The sequence below is a fragment of the Vombatus ursinus genome, unplaced genomic scaffold (genome assembly GCF_900497805.2).
Source record: "Vombatus ursinus unplaced genomic scaffold, bare-nosed wombat genome assembly UNPS02008996.1, whole genome shotgun sequence".
Taxonomy (NCBI): domain Eukaryota; kingdom Metazoa; phylum Chordata; class Mammalia; order Diprotodontia; family Vombatidae; genus Vombatus; species Vombatus ursinus.
Window position 1 is genome coordinate 6,289,604 of NW_020948774.1, and position 15,994 is coordinate 6,305,597.

At 37.5% G+C, this 15,994-nt stretch overlaps 2 protein-coding genes across 6 annotated transcripts in view; one reads left to right on the plus strand and one right to left on the minus strand.

Moving 5' to 3' along the window:
- DNAH17 (dynein axonemal heavy chain 17) overlaps positions 1–15,994 on the plus strand; it is a 220,544-nt gene that overhangs the window by 120,729 nt on the left and 83,821 nt on the right. The window contains exons 48-51 of the mRNA XM_027850181.1: positions 8,093–8,195; positions 9,501–9,648; positions 10,034–10,125; positions 14,249–14,410. Coding sequence (XP_027705982.1) covers positions 8,093–8,195; positions 9,501–9,648; positions 10,034–10,125; positions 14,249–14,410 — 505 coding nt within the window. The remainder of the gene's footprint in view (positions 1–8,092; positions 8,196–9,500; positions 9,649–10,033; positions 10,126–14,248; positions 14,411–15,994) is intronic.
- The window catches only part of PGS1 (phosphatidylglycerophosphate synthase 1), a 135,982-nt gene continuing 129,153 nt past the window's right edge, over positions 9,166–15,994 (minus strand). For all 5 annotated transcript variants that reach the window (XR_003568107.1, XR_003568108.1, XR_003568109.1 and 2 more), the window contains one exon: positions 9,166–9,429. The gene's annotated coding sequence lies outside the window, so the exon portion shown is untranslated. The remainder of the gene's footprint in view (positions 9,430–15,994) is intronic.

Genomic DNA, 15,994 nt, shown 5'->3' on the forward strand with positions numbered 1-15,994 from the left:
ATGTTGCTTTATCTTTGGCACATAATTTCTGTTTTAGAGAGGTTTGAGAGGTCATGGGATTGAGAAAAAAATGTCTAGTCTGCCATCTTGTTGCTCATGGGACCCAGAAGTACTAATTTAAGAATAATTACTGAATCAGCTGCCTGTGTATAGTCAGACACCTGCCTTATTAGAGCAAAGATAATATTAGTACAAAGCTTAAAGACACAGTAAAACAAGAGAAAAATAAATGGAACACAATTAAAATAATTCCTTCTTAACCTAATTAAACAAATTATTGATTATAAAAATGAGCTATGAGTAAAAGAAGGTACATAGTCACAGACTAAAATAATTTTATACAGATTTTTAATTAATGATGGTTTTGTTAAAATGGTTCCTTGCCCCTCTCTTCATTTTTTTTCAATTCCTTTTTATGTGGGATGACTTACTTGTACTTGGAGAGAGGTCAGGGAATCTCCTCTTGCATTTTAGCCAGTTTTATCAGAAACACTTTAATCAATGTACAAACCTTGGAGAGAGTTTTTGCCTCATAGGATTTCTTCTGCTATCTAATCAAGAGAAGTGTATCTTTTTTGAGGGGTATTTCTCTCTTTTGTTTATCATTGACTTGTCACCTCCCCCAAGTTAGGAAAATTTCCAATATTTGGGTAGAGGTGTGATTTTCTACCTTAATTTGCATTTGTATATTTCTAGTTAATTTCTGGCTTCTTTAGTACTGAGTAAAATTCAGATTACTTTTAAAAGTTTAGGAAACACAGCAGCAGATTATATTACAATGTCTTTGAATAGACAGGAAGTGGGAGGGGAAAATGGGAAAAGAACAGCCCTTTTCCAAGAGTTTCCCTCAGTCCTTGGATAAGTGGCTACAACTGATGGCCATCACCCTGAGTCTTCTGTTCCAAAATGTCAATAAGGCCAATGACCTGCCTTGATAATCTCACTTCTCTGCCACAGTTCAATTTTATTTTTGCTTTCTACTTTTACTGTTTACCTCTAGGTTTGGGGTTCTTTCTGGCTCAGCTCAAGATGACCCTATTCTTTTCTCTCTATTTCTAGACTTCAGAGTCTCTTCCTAGTTCTGAGATAATTCCTCCATTTTATATAAGTTCTTTGAGTATAAACAAGTCTTTCACACAATGGTTCTGATTGATTCAAGATGTCCAGGCCCTATTCATACACATTTCTGATTTTTCTTTACCTAACAAAGGTAATTATTTTTAAGTGGGGTGGAATAATCAATGCAGCACTGCCCTTATGTTAGTAAGCTAAAAAAAAAGCAAGAAATGTTTTCAAAAGATTAACTAACTGATGAAAATGAATTGTCATAAGAATCTAAAAGCCTCACTAGTTGGTGAAGCAGAGAGATATGGCAACAATGGTTTGTAATATAAACTCTTTTGCAAAATCTTATGGAAGGTGGTGATGATGAAAGATTTTGAACAAGGTCAATTTATAGAAGCAGTGAAAAGTAAAACTAATTTAAAGAAATCTTTGGGAAAAAATCCAACTAATCAAAGTGATCACAAAATCATCTAGGGGTGAAAATGAATAGAACAATTAAGCAGAAGAAAAATGGAAATGACCACCCCATTTGGATTCTAATATCATAGTCCCAAGTGTGCTTATCAAATAAATAGAATGACCCTAAAGAAAACTAAAATGCAAATAGCAATTGGATGAAAAGTGGACATAGAGCATATCTGTATTGGAGGTGACATAATTGTGAAATCTTTGAGAGATTCTCAAGGTGACTGAAAGAGAGAGATACAAAAGGCATTAAACAAACAACCAAACAAACCTTACTGACACCAAAAAAAAAGTACAACCAAGAGAAATAAAAAACTGAACCTATCTTCCTGTTTTCTTTCTACCTGTCTAATTAAAATTTTTATGAGACTAATTCACACACTATATTAAGGGCATCCTTGATAAGAGTATTAGAAGGGAACAGGTAGGCTCTACCCAACAGTACTTTAAATAGACCACATCTTTAGTTTCACACTGAAATATGGAAACAATACAAGATCTCACTCTAGTTATTGTTAATTATTATTTAAAAAACACACAGACATTTGATTTCTTAGAGCAAAATATCAGCTTGAAGGCTCTATTCCAACTATCTCCAATCCATATATCAATATTATTTGAAATTCATTGAAAAATTTAACAACAGAGATGACTTTGTTCAACAATCTCTGATTAACATTATGAGGCCAAGCATAAAACAAGGAAATATATTTGCCAAAGGTATTCGCCGTTGTCATGGAGGAGATTAAGTGCAGTCTCTAGCTGAAGAAGAATTTTCAGTGACTGGGAAAGTGCCCCATATTCTCTTGTTTCCAGATTACATAATGCCAGTTAAACAAAGACTGAGAATATCACAGAATCTCTTAAAGTAATCTAAAAGCACTCAAAAGAGCTCTGTCTAACCATCCAGTCAGGGAAATCAAGTGGAGAAAGAATGCCCTTTATCCAGATTATGACATAAAATTAGACGAAGAGCCTGTGGAACTTGTCCACAGTATATGTATATTGGCAGACAGTGCAAACAGATAACAAATTTGGCCCAAAATTAAATAAGCGGAGGCGAATAAGCTGGATTGTCTTTGAGGAAACTGTGAATATCTAAGATACAAAAGGGAAGGGAAAGGAAGGAAATAAGAATTAATAAGACCTACTCTGTGCCAAGCAGTGTGCTAGGTGCTTTACAAATATTACCTTATTTGATCCTCACAAGAACCCTGTGAGGCAGATCCTATTATTATCCCCATTTTACCATCAAGGAAACTGAGGCCAGCAGACAGTAAGTGACCTGTCTAGGGTCACACAGTTAATAAGTGTCTGGGGCCAAATTTGAACTCAGGTCTTCCTGACTTTAGACCCAGGTTTCCATCCACTGCTTCAGTTGATTACACTATATATAAGTGATTAAATGAGTCCAAATTTCTTCCAGAAATGGAAGTTAGCCTTTTAAATATTAGTATTCTACCTAAGTTGTTAAATGGCTGCAAATCATAGAACGTGATAGCCTCTGAAGAATTAGAAATTGATATCACTTAGATGGCAATGGTAGGTGAGAGCAAACTGCAACCACACAGCCAGCACATAACTATGAAGAAGAACTAAAGTAAAGATTTTCATCAAAGTAATATATAATTGAAAGAGAAGATGGACTGTTATATGATGAAAGCAAGGGGTAACCAATGCTCAGCTTGTGTGATCCATTAGTATCCTTGTAAAATGTCAAGAAAAAGTGAGAAAGGAGCATTAAGTGAACCCTGTAGCAGACAGGGAATTCATAGAAGAGTTCATTTATATAAAGAAAGGCAGAACGAAAGGTTTTGCTCAGTTTCAAACATGTACCGGCTTCTGCCTAAGCCCATCTACTGTCTTGAGTAACACCCAAGCAGTAAACCATTGTTTGAGGTCTGTTGTGCAAGATCTGAATTTGTTCCCAGAAAAAGAACTCAATTTCATGTAAAAAGTATTGTGATGGCCTCAATCAGTAAACTTCTACCCAGATCAAACTCATGATGAGGGAACCTCCCCATGCAGCTGGCTGCTTCACAGTGATGTTATCAAGGCCTCCGCCTTCTGTTAGAAGAGAGGCAAGAATTTTCAGGGTCCTTGCTAGCCATTGTATGAATAAGCCAGTACAGGTTACAGAGAGATAGGTACACTGTAGCTTATTCACTCAAGAATATGACACTCCCCTTCAGTGGGTGATGGTCATGTATCTCACAATTCCACAGACAGACCGATCGACAGAAGACAGACAGATACTTAAATAGATACATAGACAGGCTCTCCTCTTGACCTACATGACCCAGAGAGTTTAGGTAAGATCAGATAGGTCAGATCACGTAGACAGTTTTATGAAACAGTTTTGGGTAAAATCAGGTGGAAAGGGCACATTTTTAGCAAAAGAAAAAGGATGCTTAAACTGTTAAAACTGTTCGCACCAGACCAAAACCATCAGTTAATGGGCATTTGTTAAGCTCCTCCTACTAGGTGCCCTATTAAATAGAATAAAGAAAAGTGGATAAGAAGTTCCTAGAACCATTCAAAGACCTGTAGGTTTTCTTTTATAACCATAAAGTGATGAGGGAAAGAGGGAGGTACTAAAGGAGACATTTAGTATATTTATTTAATAATGTTTATATAATATGGCACACAATGGATTCAGCAATGTCCTCCCCCAAAGACCACTTTTGACAGAAGCATAAGGTTTCCTTCACTTATCTTTAATGACTTTTTTTTTCTTTCTTGGAGAAGCTGAATTTATTGTACCACAAATGTTTTGTTCACATTTTACAAATGTTTTCCTAATCTGTTTCATTTGGAAATAGGAGTATTTTGTTATTATTGGTGGTGTTGTTGTTCAATCATGTCTGACTCTTTGTGACCTCATTTGGAGTTTTTCTGACCAAGATATTAGAATGCTTTGCCTTTTCCTTCCTCAGCTCATTTTACAGGTGAGGAAATTGAGGCAAACGGGGTTAAATGACTTGCCCAGGGTCATGCAGCTAGTAAGTTTCTGAGGCTGGATTTGAACTCAGGTCTTCTTGACTCCAGGCCCAGCACTCTATCCACTGTGCCACCTAGCTGCCAAGTATATTTTAGAGCCTAGAAAATATTTTCCCCAAACATTTCTTTTTAAAATTTTATTTAGTATTTTATTTTTTCCAGTTAAATGCAAAAACAATTTTTAACATTCATTTTTAAAACTTTGAGTTCCAAATTCTCTCCTTTACTCTCTCCCCATCCCCCCCATTGAGAAAGCAAGCAATTTGATATAGGTTATACATATGTAGTTATGCAAAACATTTCCATATTAATTATGTTGTGAAAGAAAACATAGACTAAAAAAAAACCTCAAGAAAAATAAAGTTTAAAAAAAAGTATATTTCAATCTGTATTTAGACACCATCAGTTCTTTCTCTGGGAATCAATAGCATTTTTCATCATGAGTGCTTCAGAGTTGTCTTGGATGATTGTATTGCTTAGAACAGCTAAATAATTCATAGCTGATCATTGTTGTTACTTTGTACCTGGTACATTTCACTTTACATTAGCTCATATAAGTCTTTCCAGGTTTTTCTGAGAGCATCCTACTCATCATCCTACTCTTTTTTTTTTTTTTTGGCTACGTGATTAAGGTGAAGTGACTTACCCAGGGTCACATGGCTAGTAAGTATCAAGTGTCTGAGGTCAAATTTGACTCAGGTCCTCCTGACTCTCGGGCTGGTGCTCTATTCACTGTTCCACCTATCTGCTTCTGTTATTAATTTTAAAATTGATATTTACATGGGAATGTGTTAGGAAAGAAAGCAAAGTAGCTGGAAGCTGTTAGAAAAGATGCTGGATGAATTTAATAGGTACAAAAGATGGATTGCTGGGAAAGGTGGAAATGACAATTTTAGGAAGGAAAATTACAAAACCTTCTTGCTTCAGCCTCCCTTTTGTGCAAGATCTGAATTTAATCAAGGGCAAGAGGCCCCTTGAAAAATAAAGTTCTGCAGCTAGGTGGTGCAGTGGATAGAGCACTGGTCCTGGAATCAGGACCTGGATTCAAATGTAGCCTTAGACGCTTATTAGCTGTGTAACCCTGGGCAAATCACTTAACCCTAATTGCCTCAAAAAAAAAAAAGAAAGAAAGAAAGAAAAGAAAAGAAAAACAGAGTTCTGGTACATGAATTGGCCATTTCAAAAAAAAGAAGCATTCATGAACTTTACCTGGGGTGAAATACACCTGATAGCATCTTGTGCCATCCCAGGTAAATCTGCGACTTTCAGACCAGACAAAACAGTTCTGGAATTGTTTTAACTATATCCCTGGGCAGCTAGGTGACATAGTGGATAGAGTACTAAACATGGAGTCAGGAAAACTCATCTTTGTGAGTTAAAATCTGGTCTCAGACTTTTATTTACTAGCTGTGTGGCCCTGGGCAAGTCACTTAGCCCTGTTGGCTTCAGTTCTTCATCTGTAAAGAGAAGAAAATGTCAAAGCACTCCAGTACATTTGCCAAGAAAGCCCCAAATGAGGTCACAAAGAGTCAGACATGACTGAAAAATGACTAAACAAAAAGATAGATAGATAGATAGATATAGATAGATAAATAGATGGGTAGATAGATAGATCCATCCCTCTTACTCCTTTCACAGAAAATTCCTCTAATCATGGCAATAGAGACTCAAATCTCTTAATGATGATTCAATATCATTATCCTAAGACTTCCTGAATCCATAGTGAGGGAGGTACAGAGGCATATGCCTATATGCTACTGTTAGGACTCTGCCACCCCTTCCTAAGGAACTGAAACCCATTAGAGCCATTTATTGAAAGGGTACACTCTGACAAACAAATGATTCTACAGAAGTATTTATTTATGTAAAGACAGATTATTGCCATGGTATTCACCATGATGAACATCCCCTTAATTTCCAATTCTTTGCTACCACAAAAAGAGCTGCTATAAATATTTTTGTACATATTGGTCCTTTCCCTTTCTCTTTAACCTCTTTGGAATACAGACCTAGTAGTGGTATTGCTGAGTCAAAGGGTATGCATAGTTTTATAGCCTTTTGGGTGTTGTTCCTAATTGTTCTCCAGAATGATTGGACCTACCAATACTGTACTCTACCAGAAGTTCATTAGTGTACCTATTTTCCCCCTCATCCCCTCCAGCATTTGTAATTTCTGATAGGTGTTAGGTGGTACCTTAGAGTTGTTTTATTTGCATTTCTCTCTACTCAATAGTGATTTAGGGCATTTTTCATGTGATTGTAGATAACTTTGATTTCTTCTTCTGAAAACTTCTTGTTTATATCCTTTGACCATTTATTAATTGGGGAATAGCTTTTATTTTTTATAAATTTGACTGAGTTCTATACTCAATTTATATTTGAAAAATAAAGCTTTTATCATAGAAACTTGTTGTAAAAATGTTGATATTACTTCATTGTTTATGTTACCTTTTAGCATAATGTAGTTTTTAATTGAGTCTATTTTTGTTTTTGCTCTGAGTTCATGATTGCTACCCCTGCCTTTTTTACTTCAGCTGAAGCATAATAGATTTTGTTCCAACCCTTAATTTTAACTCTGTGTATGTCTTTCTGTTTCAAGTGTGTCTCCTGTTAAACAACATATTGCTGGATTCTGGTATTTAATCCAATCTGCTATCCATTCCTCTTTCCAGACATAAGAGTAAAAATAATAAAAAGGATAACATCTTTTAAAAAAATGAATCAATGAATAAACAAATTCGTTAGGAGAATATCAGATATACCTAGTGGGCAGCTGGGTGGCTCAGTGGATAGAGTGCTGGGCTTGGAGTCAGGAATACTCATCTTCTTGAGTTTGAATTTGGCCTCAGACACTTAGTAGCTGTGTGATCCTGGGCAAGTCACTTAACCCTGTTTACCTCAGTTTTCTCATCTGTAAAATGAGCTGGAGAAACTACTCCAGTATCTTTGCCAAGAAAACCCCAAATGGGGTCACAAAGAGTCAGACAGGACTGAAACTACTGAACAACAGCAATTGTCCTTAGCAGTTCCAGAAGTGTGGAAAGAGCAACAGTGACCTGGGGCCTTGGAATCTCTGCCTAGTGACTAACAACTGAAAATTTGCTCAGCCTGTATTTTCAAACCTGGCTTATCTTTCTCTAAGGTTCCCTTCCACCCCATACACACATACACATTTGTTTTCCCCCAAAAAAATCATTTTAATTTAGAGGCAGTATGGTATGTTGGCTAGTGTTAAAGTTGGAGGCAGGAAGACCAGGTTGAGATCCTGCTTCTGATATTTACTAGCTGTGTGATGCTGGACCAATCATTTAAAATCTTTTAAACTCATTTTCCTTATCTTTCAAGTGGGGATATTTATACCGAGATGATGCATGCTAAGTGCCTTGTAAACCTCATGGAGACAAATGTCAATTGTTATTCCTGGGAAGAGAGAGAGAAATGGGCTATTTCTGCTGATCACATCAACCCTGACATATTAAGTATTTCTTGAAGTGACCAAAGTGGAAAGGAAGGCTTTGATTTTGTGGCTAATTGACCTGAGACGTGTTTTCTCCTTATGCAGGTATGACAGACATAAGCTGACACTGAAGGACATTCACAACTGTCAGTATGTAGCCTGTATGAATCCCACTTCTGGCTCCTTCACCATTGACTCCAGACTTCAGGTAGACAGGGAGAAACAACAAATGATTTCTGCATTAATAACGTGTCTGTGTCTGTGTGTATTGTGTGTGTAGGATAGCACGTGGGGCGTTTGATTCCAATTCCCTTTCTGTGAGGAAAAGAGGTCTGTTTTGTTCCCAAGTTAAAGGGCACAAAACGTATTGTCAAATTCTTAAGGAGAGAGGGGAGCAGAAACGAAAATGGGGAAGAGTGCAGTTGAACAAGCAGGACATGGAGTAGCTCACCTGAGGTACAGCCACTAGAGGGAGAAAGTGTGTTATTTGGTAGCTTTCAATTTTTTAACTAGTTATTAATACTAACCAATTGCTAAACTCAATTGTTTCTCTGCTGCTGTTTTTATGGAAATTTTAGACTCCTCAAATTTTTGGTGCATTTGCTCTGATTACTCTGCTGTGGTTCTGGTTTTATTTGGAAGGTTAGGTCCACATAACTGAGGAATTTATCATGGGGAAAGGAATGGTAAGAGACTACCTCATCTCTAGGCAGAACCATCAGATGTATGCTTCTTTACGTGCCTAATCATACCTGTTGCTAATCAGAAAAGAAAGAGAAAGAAATGAAATTTCATGAAATGAAATTAATAGGCCATTTCAGTGTCTCACACTGAAAAGTGAATTCCTTGTTGTTGTGTGTCTAACTTTTTTGTAGTGTAGCTTAAGCCTGTGTCCTCTTATTCAGTCTTTGAGAGAAAATTCACTATAATTTTCCAGACAATGCTCCAACTCACCTAGGCTAACCAGTTAACTAGCTTACTTTCTTTTTTTTCCAGCTTTTTTCCAAATAAGGATAGAGATAGAAAACCCAGCCTAGACACTGTGACCCTAGCTAGACAGGCTTTTTATACAAGCTGCCAGTGGAGAGACTCACCCAAGAGTGGGTAGACCCAGAGAAGGGAAGAAGTGCTGTGGAAGGAGACTGAGCAGAGGAGGACAGGCACAAACACTAAGAAAGTGCTATAGATGCCCTTTAATTTTCGCCCCAATGGGACCATTCCAGTTAACACCTTTTCCCAGTATCACATAGGAGAGGTCACCCACTCCCCATCTCGAGTCTTCCAGTTGGTTAGGGATCCTCAGAGAATTCCTTGTCGGTCCCTCTCGTGAAGGTGCTGGATCCTTCCTCGGTTAGGAAATCCCCCCACTCTGACCAAATCCAGGTGAAGATGGGCAGTAGAGAGGCTGCTTGCTTTCTGGAGAATTTGGTCTTCAGCACTCCCTGTAATCAGAAAAGATAGGTTTAAGGACATCTGTGAACTTTTTGTTTTGTTTTGTTTTGCCTTGATATAGAGACACTTTTGTGTGTTTGCTGTGAGTTTCCCTGGACAAGATGCTCTGATGGCAATTTATAGCACAATCTTGGCACAGCATTTATCCTATCGATCTGTCCCCATCATGGTTCAGAAAATTAGTGTCCAGTTGGTCACCTCAGCACTTGGTAAGTTGAAACTATCCACATCCACTTTAGTATTTATAAAAGCTACTATTTTATGGAGGCTGATGGCTTCTTCATCTTTTCCCCTAGTAAATATTTTATTTATATATTTAAATCAATATGTTTAAAGGATGCTATGTTTCAACAGGAGATATTATGAAATCCAATTGCTTCAGTGGGAGGGTAGAGTATAGGAAATTCAGTATATGGAAGTGATTTACATGTCAACAGAGAAGCAAACTTCCTCTCTGTTCAACTCTGCAAATTTCTAACTTAAATTGTCACTATTTCATAGTCCATTTGCTTTAGAAACATTGTTTTAAGTTCTACACTTCCTGAGACCATTAAGCCCACAGAAGAATCAATGTGTCTATTTTTCCTATAATAGCCTTGCATCAGAAAATCTCATCAACCTTTCTTCCTACGGCCATTAAGTTTCATTATGTCTTCAACCTCAGGGACCTCTCCAACATTTTCCAGGTATTGTTTTTTTATTTCTGTGACACTCCTACCACCTCTCAGCCCAAATCCCTGTTTTCTCAGTACCCTCTGGCTCTCCTTCAATGGGAGCAGAAACATAATCTGTGGAAGAGAGGAACCTATATAGAAAGCAAGGCCTTTTATTCACCTAGGCTTGCTTTCTTTTCATCTTCATGGCACTCACTGAAGCAGTGTGGTGTAAGACTAATTATAATTTTTATTAATTTTAATATAGCTTACCTTTATATGGTAATTTAAGATTTACAAACCCTAATATACATTATCTCATTTGATCCTCACAACAACCCTGTGAAGAGGTATTATCATTATTCCCATTTTACAGATGAAACTGTGGTTCAAGAAGGTTACAGACCGTGCCCAATGTCAAATCACTAAGAAGTGCATAAGGCAGGATTCTAATGAAGGTCTTCCTGATTCCAGATCCAAAACTATCTCCATGATACTACATTGTCTTTCTTTCGGAAAGTAAATACGAGTCAGAAAGACTTAGATTCCAATCCCACCTCTGACACTTACTAGGTATCTGACACTGGAAGAGCCATTCTTTTCTCTGAACCTCAAGGAACAACCTAGAACTTATCCACTAAGTCAAAGATGGATTGGTGGAGGGTGTTCCCACACAAATCATTCCCTACCCTAAGGAAATCATACCTCTTTTCAATTGCATATTCAATATTCTCCTCATCTCTGATGAAATCTTTTTTCTTCAATAAAGTATTTTTTTTGCTATTCTGAAGTTGATAAACACTGGCAAATGTGAATAGTTCCCTATCAAAGAGTGGGAGACAAGGGGAATGTTAAGTCAACCTGTGAATCTCTGTCATGTCATTCTAAAGTATTCACTGCATTGAGCACATTAATTCCAAAGCTGTTTTGCTTGTCTGTGTTTCCTTTTGAACTTGCTTCTGTGCATTCTTTTAAACACTTCATTGATTTCCTTGTCTTTTTTGCATCACTATCATCTCCCCTGGGCAGCTAGATGGTGCAGTGGATCTCTATATTGGGCTTGGAATCAGGAAGATTCATCTTCATGAGTTCAAATCTGGCCTCAGACACTTACAAGCTGTGTGACCGTAGGCAAGTCACTTAACCCTTTTTGCTCATGTTCCTCATCTGAAAAACGAGCTGGAAAAAAGAAATGTAAAACCATGCCAGTATCTTTGCCAAGAAAACCCCAAAAATGGGGTCACAGAGAATCAGACATGCCTAAAATGACTGAACAACAACAATAAATCATCTCCTCTCCATCATCCTCTTCTACTTATTAAAAAAAAATCCTCCCCTATAACCAATAAGCATAGTTAAGCAAAACAAATGTATGTGTCAGCCATGTTCAAAAATGGATGTCTCGTTTTTCACCCCAGTCTACCACCTCTGTCAATAGATGGAAAGCATGTTTCATCATCATTCCTCTGGAAATGTGGTTGGTCACTATACTGATCAGAGTTCTTATGTCTTTCAACATTATTTTTCATTTCAGTTTTATAGTTATTATGTAATTGTTGTCCTGGCTCTGTTCACTTTTCTCTAAATCAGTTCCTATAAGTCCTTACATGTTTTTCCTTAATCCATCCCTTTTGTCATTCAGTAATATTCCAATATAACCACATGCCATAATTTATTCAGTCACTCCACAACTGATGGGCAACCTCTTAGTTTCCATTTTGCTGCAACAAAAAGTATTCCTATAAATATTTTTACATGATTCTATTCCCTCTTTATTTTAATTCTTCAGGAAATAAGCCTAGTGGTGCTATCACTACATCAAAAGCTAAACAATTTAGTGATTTGTGGGGTATCAAAATTGCTTTATAGAATGGAAAATTTGACAAATTCATAGCTCCATCAACAAACATCAACGTGTTCTCCCATATCTTCTCCAACAATTGCCATTTTTCCCTTTTTGTCTTTTTTGACAAGTTGATGAATGTGAGGCAAAATCTCAGTTATTTTAATTGGCTTAGTATTTTGGAGCATTTTTGCTTTTCTTCTTTTGAGGATATCCTGTCTTTTGTCTATTTATTTATCTATTGGGAAATGACTCATTTTCTTATATATTTGCATGGGTTCTCTGTATATCTTGAATATCACATCTTTATCAGAGAAACTAGCAAAGATTCGTTTTCTTTCAGTTAACTCCTTTCTAATTTTAGCTGCATTGGTTTTGTTTTTGCAAAAGTTTTCATTTCATAATCAAGATTGTACATTTTATCTCTCATGATGTCCTTAAACTCTTGTTTGGTCAAGAACTCTTCTCTTATCCATAGCTACAAAATGTATCTCCTTTGCTCTTCCTTTTGATGATATCTTTAACTCAGATTTGCAGGGAAAGTCTCCCAGATTTATCTATCAAGAGATATGATGTGATATAGTAGAGTAGAGGGGGAACCCTAGATTTGAGAGGCAGAAGCCCTGGGGATGAGTTACAACTCTGATACTTACTAGCCATGTGACTATGGGTAAGGCATTTGACTTCTTTTTAGTCTATGATGAAATGATTCTGATTCATTATTTGTGAGGGGAAGGAGCTAAGAATGTGTTGATATTGCGGGATACCTATGTATTCTTATTTGTAATTATGGTAAAAGATGTATGCTTTGGAATCTATTCCCTAGAATAGATGCCCATGTCAGGGCCATGAGCCATTGCCTAGAGATAAGTAGGTCACTGAATCCCAAGGTGAAAATTAAAGAAATGTCTGTGCTCCATATGATTGTTCACATAGCTTGGCCAGTAATGGAGAGCCAAGGAAATAATGAAGGTCCCCAGGTAAATTAATTCAGAACTTGAGAGCAGGATGATCTGGAGAAGCAGTCATACAGAGAAGAGGCCTTGACTCAGAAGTACTCAGTGCAGGATAGAACCAACATTAGTAGAAGAAATGACTAGACTATTAAGCACAGAATTGGCCTAAAGATCTGGCATATAGGGTTGGTTTTCAGCAGAAGCAAAGTGATAGGAGTTATAGGTTCCAGTGGAGCCAGAGCTTGGAGACTTCCTGAGGAAAAATGAAGTGACACAAATCCAAAACTTATGGGGTGGTAACTTTGGCACCAAGAGGGAAGAACTATTTCTTACGAGAAGTTGGGACTTGGGGTTTAGGGGAGACTTTGCCAGGGGCTTGAAGATGAAATATCCCAAGAGTGACAGTGAGAGGTAAATAACCTATTTAGGTCCTAGTCTCCTAGAGTAGTGTAGTCGAAAGTGCATTGGCTGTGGAGTCAGTAGACCAGAGGTCAAATCCTGTTTCTGACCTTGTTGCGCGGGTAAGTCTATTAACCTCTCAAGGCCTCATTTTTCCTCATCTGTAAAATTGGAGGGGTTTTTTTTGATGACATCTGAGGTCCCTTCCAATTCTAGATCTATGTGCTACTCCAGGTCACAGGCTGGAGGAACAAGCTCTAGAGGGCTAAAAATGACAGCCCTGCTTAGTAGAATCTATGACAGTAGAATGAGAACTGAATTAATATCAAGGCCAAGACCAGAAAGAAGACATTGAAACAAGAAAGAGTCTAAGAACAGTGGGTAAATATCCCATGGCTGGTCCTGAAGACCAGTATTTACTATTTTTAAAAAAATCTTTCTACATTGAGAAATGATTATATTTTTTCTACTTCTGTGTGTTGTATCAACCCTACTCCTGTGTCTTTTTTCTCTTGTATCAAATAAGGATGATATAATACTTGCACTATCTGCTCTCTATAATGTTCTCTCTATCACTATCTGGTCTCCATAATGTGCAAATGGGGTGTTGGCCGTAACACCACTATGTTGGTCAGGCAATAAACATGATCTTTTAAAAAAATTTTTTATTCTGAATACCCCCAAAAAGAGCATTTCCATACCCACAGCAGAACGATGACAAAAAAGAATTATATTCTATATGGGTTCAGATCCTGTCTCTAATATATAATGTCTGTGTGATCAGTGTAAAACATTTTCCCTCCCTGAGCTTCAGTTTCTTCATGTAAAATAAAGCATTTGAACTGGATAGCCTCTGAGGACTCTCCCAGCTTTAGACCTATGATCAATGAACTGCATATCTTAATTTGCTTCTCTTTCAAGGCCAAGAATCCCACAATGACTAGTTTGTTCTTGGCAGGGACTCTTGTTTTCTACAGCAGAAATCCTCAGAACCCCTGTTGATCTCATACGGTTATGGCTACATGAAGCTGAACGGGTATATGGGGATAAGCTCATTGATGATAAAGACAAAATCCTATTATATAAACTCACTGTAACTTCGACCAAGAAATACTTTGAGGTAAGTTATAGCACTGGCTTTCATTGTTCAACCCAGAGTGTCATGCCAGACCTGTGTGGCTTCTAAGTGGGCTGGCTGGTTCTGGGTCTCCTGCAGTTTGAGTATATTCAGAAAGTCCTAGTGGGTCTCAGTGAATGACTTTAGGAAACAGGTGTGAATATAAATGAGAAATTTCTCTGGGTACCCAAGAGAAAGGGTAAGGAGATATTAAGAAAACACTGAAAGGCCCATGAAGAATTCTAGTCATCTGACCTAGATGAACTACATCTGGGCACCAGTACTTTGTTTAATGAAAAAACAGACAGACATGATTGCTAAGCACTGTCAGTCATTGTGGAAAATATGAGACATATACCATAATGTTGGAGAAAAGCAAATGTTCCAGTTTTCAAAAAGGGAAAGAGAATGGCGTCTGCCAAAAAACTGAACTTGTCTTCCATTCTTACAAATATTCTAGAATGGACCATTAGAAAATGGTGGTTAAACATCTCTTAGAAAAGGAAGAGATGATTATCAAGAATCAGCATAGCTTCATCAAGAGCAAGACATACCAGATAATGTCATTTCCTTTTTTTGGCAGAAATACCAAACCAGCAGGTGAAGGGAATGCTGTGGTGATAGGTTATTTATACTTTAGCAAAGTTTTTGGTAAAGTATTTCATAGTATTCTTGTGGAAAAGATAGATTAGATCAGAATACAAAAAGATGTGTTCAGAACCAGTTGGATGGCTGGAGTCAGTGTGGTAAAAGTTCCACTGTGGTATAGGCCAGGGATCTGTGCTTGGCCCTATGCTGTTTTAATATTTTTATTGGTGATCTGGATAATAGTATAGATGGCATGCCCATCGAATTTGAAGATGCAGAAAGCTGGGAGGGATAGCTGATACAATAGATGATTGAGTCCAGATCTAAAAGGATCTTGACAGACTAGAGCATTGTCCTAAATCTAATATGAGGAAATGCAAAAGGGATAAATGTGAAGTCTTTCATTTGAGCACACACACAGAAAGTCAAATTCAAAGATAAAAGATGGGGCAGGCATAATTAGACACCAATGGTTCTGAAAAACATCTTGGGGTTTTAATGTAAAACAAGTTCAAGGGGCAGCTAGGTGGCACAGTAGATAGAGCACTGGCCCTGAAATCAGGAGGACCTGAGTTCAAATCCAACCTCAGACCAAACACTTGACACATACTAGCTGTGTGACCCTGGGCAAGTCACTTAACCCAAATTGCCTTTTAAAAAAGGGGGGGGGGGGACAAAAACAAGTTCAATATGAGCCCTATGTGAAGTAGCTGCATTAAAAAGCTAATGCAACCTTGGCTTTCATTAAGAGAGACAATTTACAGGAGTTAGTTTACAGGTGCCTGTGCAGATCTCATGTAGAGGTCTGTGTTTCTTTCTGAGCCATGACCAGTTGAAGAAATTAAGGGTGTTTGACCTAGAGAAGAGAAATGTCAGGGAGCCATGACAATTGTCTTCAAGTATTTGAAGGGCTATTAAGTGAAAGTAGGATTAGGAGACAGGATTAGATTTGTTTGCACTTAGCACAGTACCTGGTACATTTTTGTTGTTGTTCAGTCA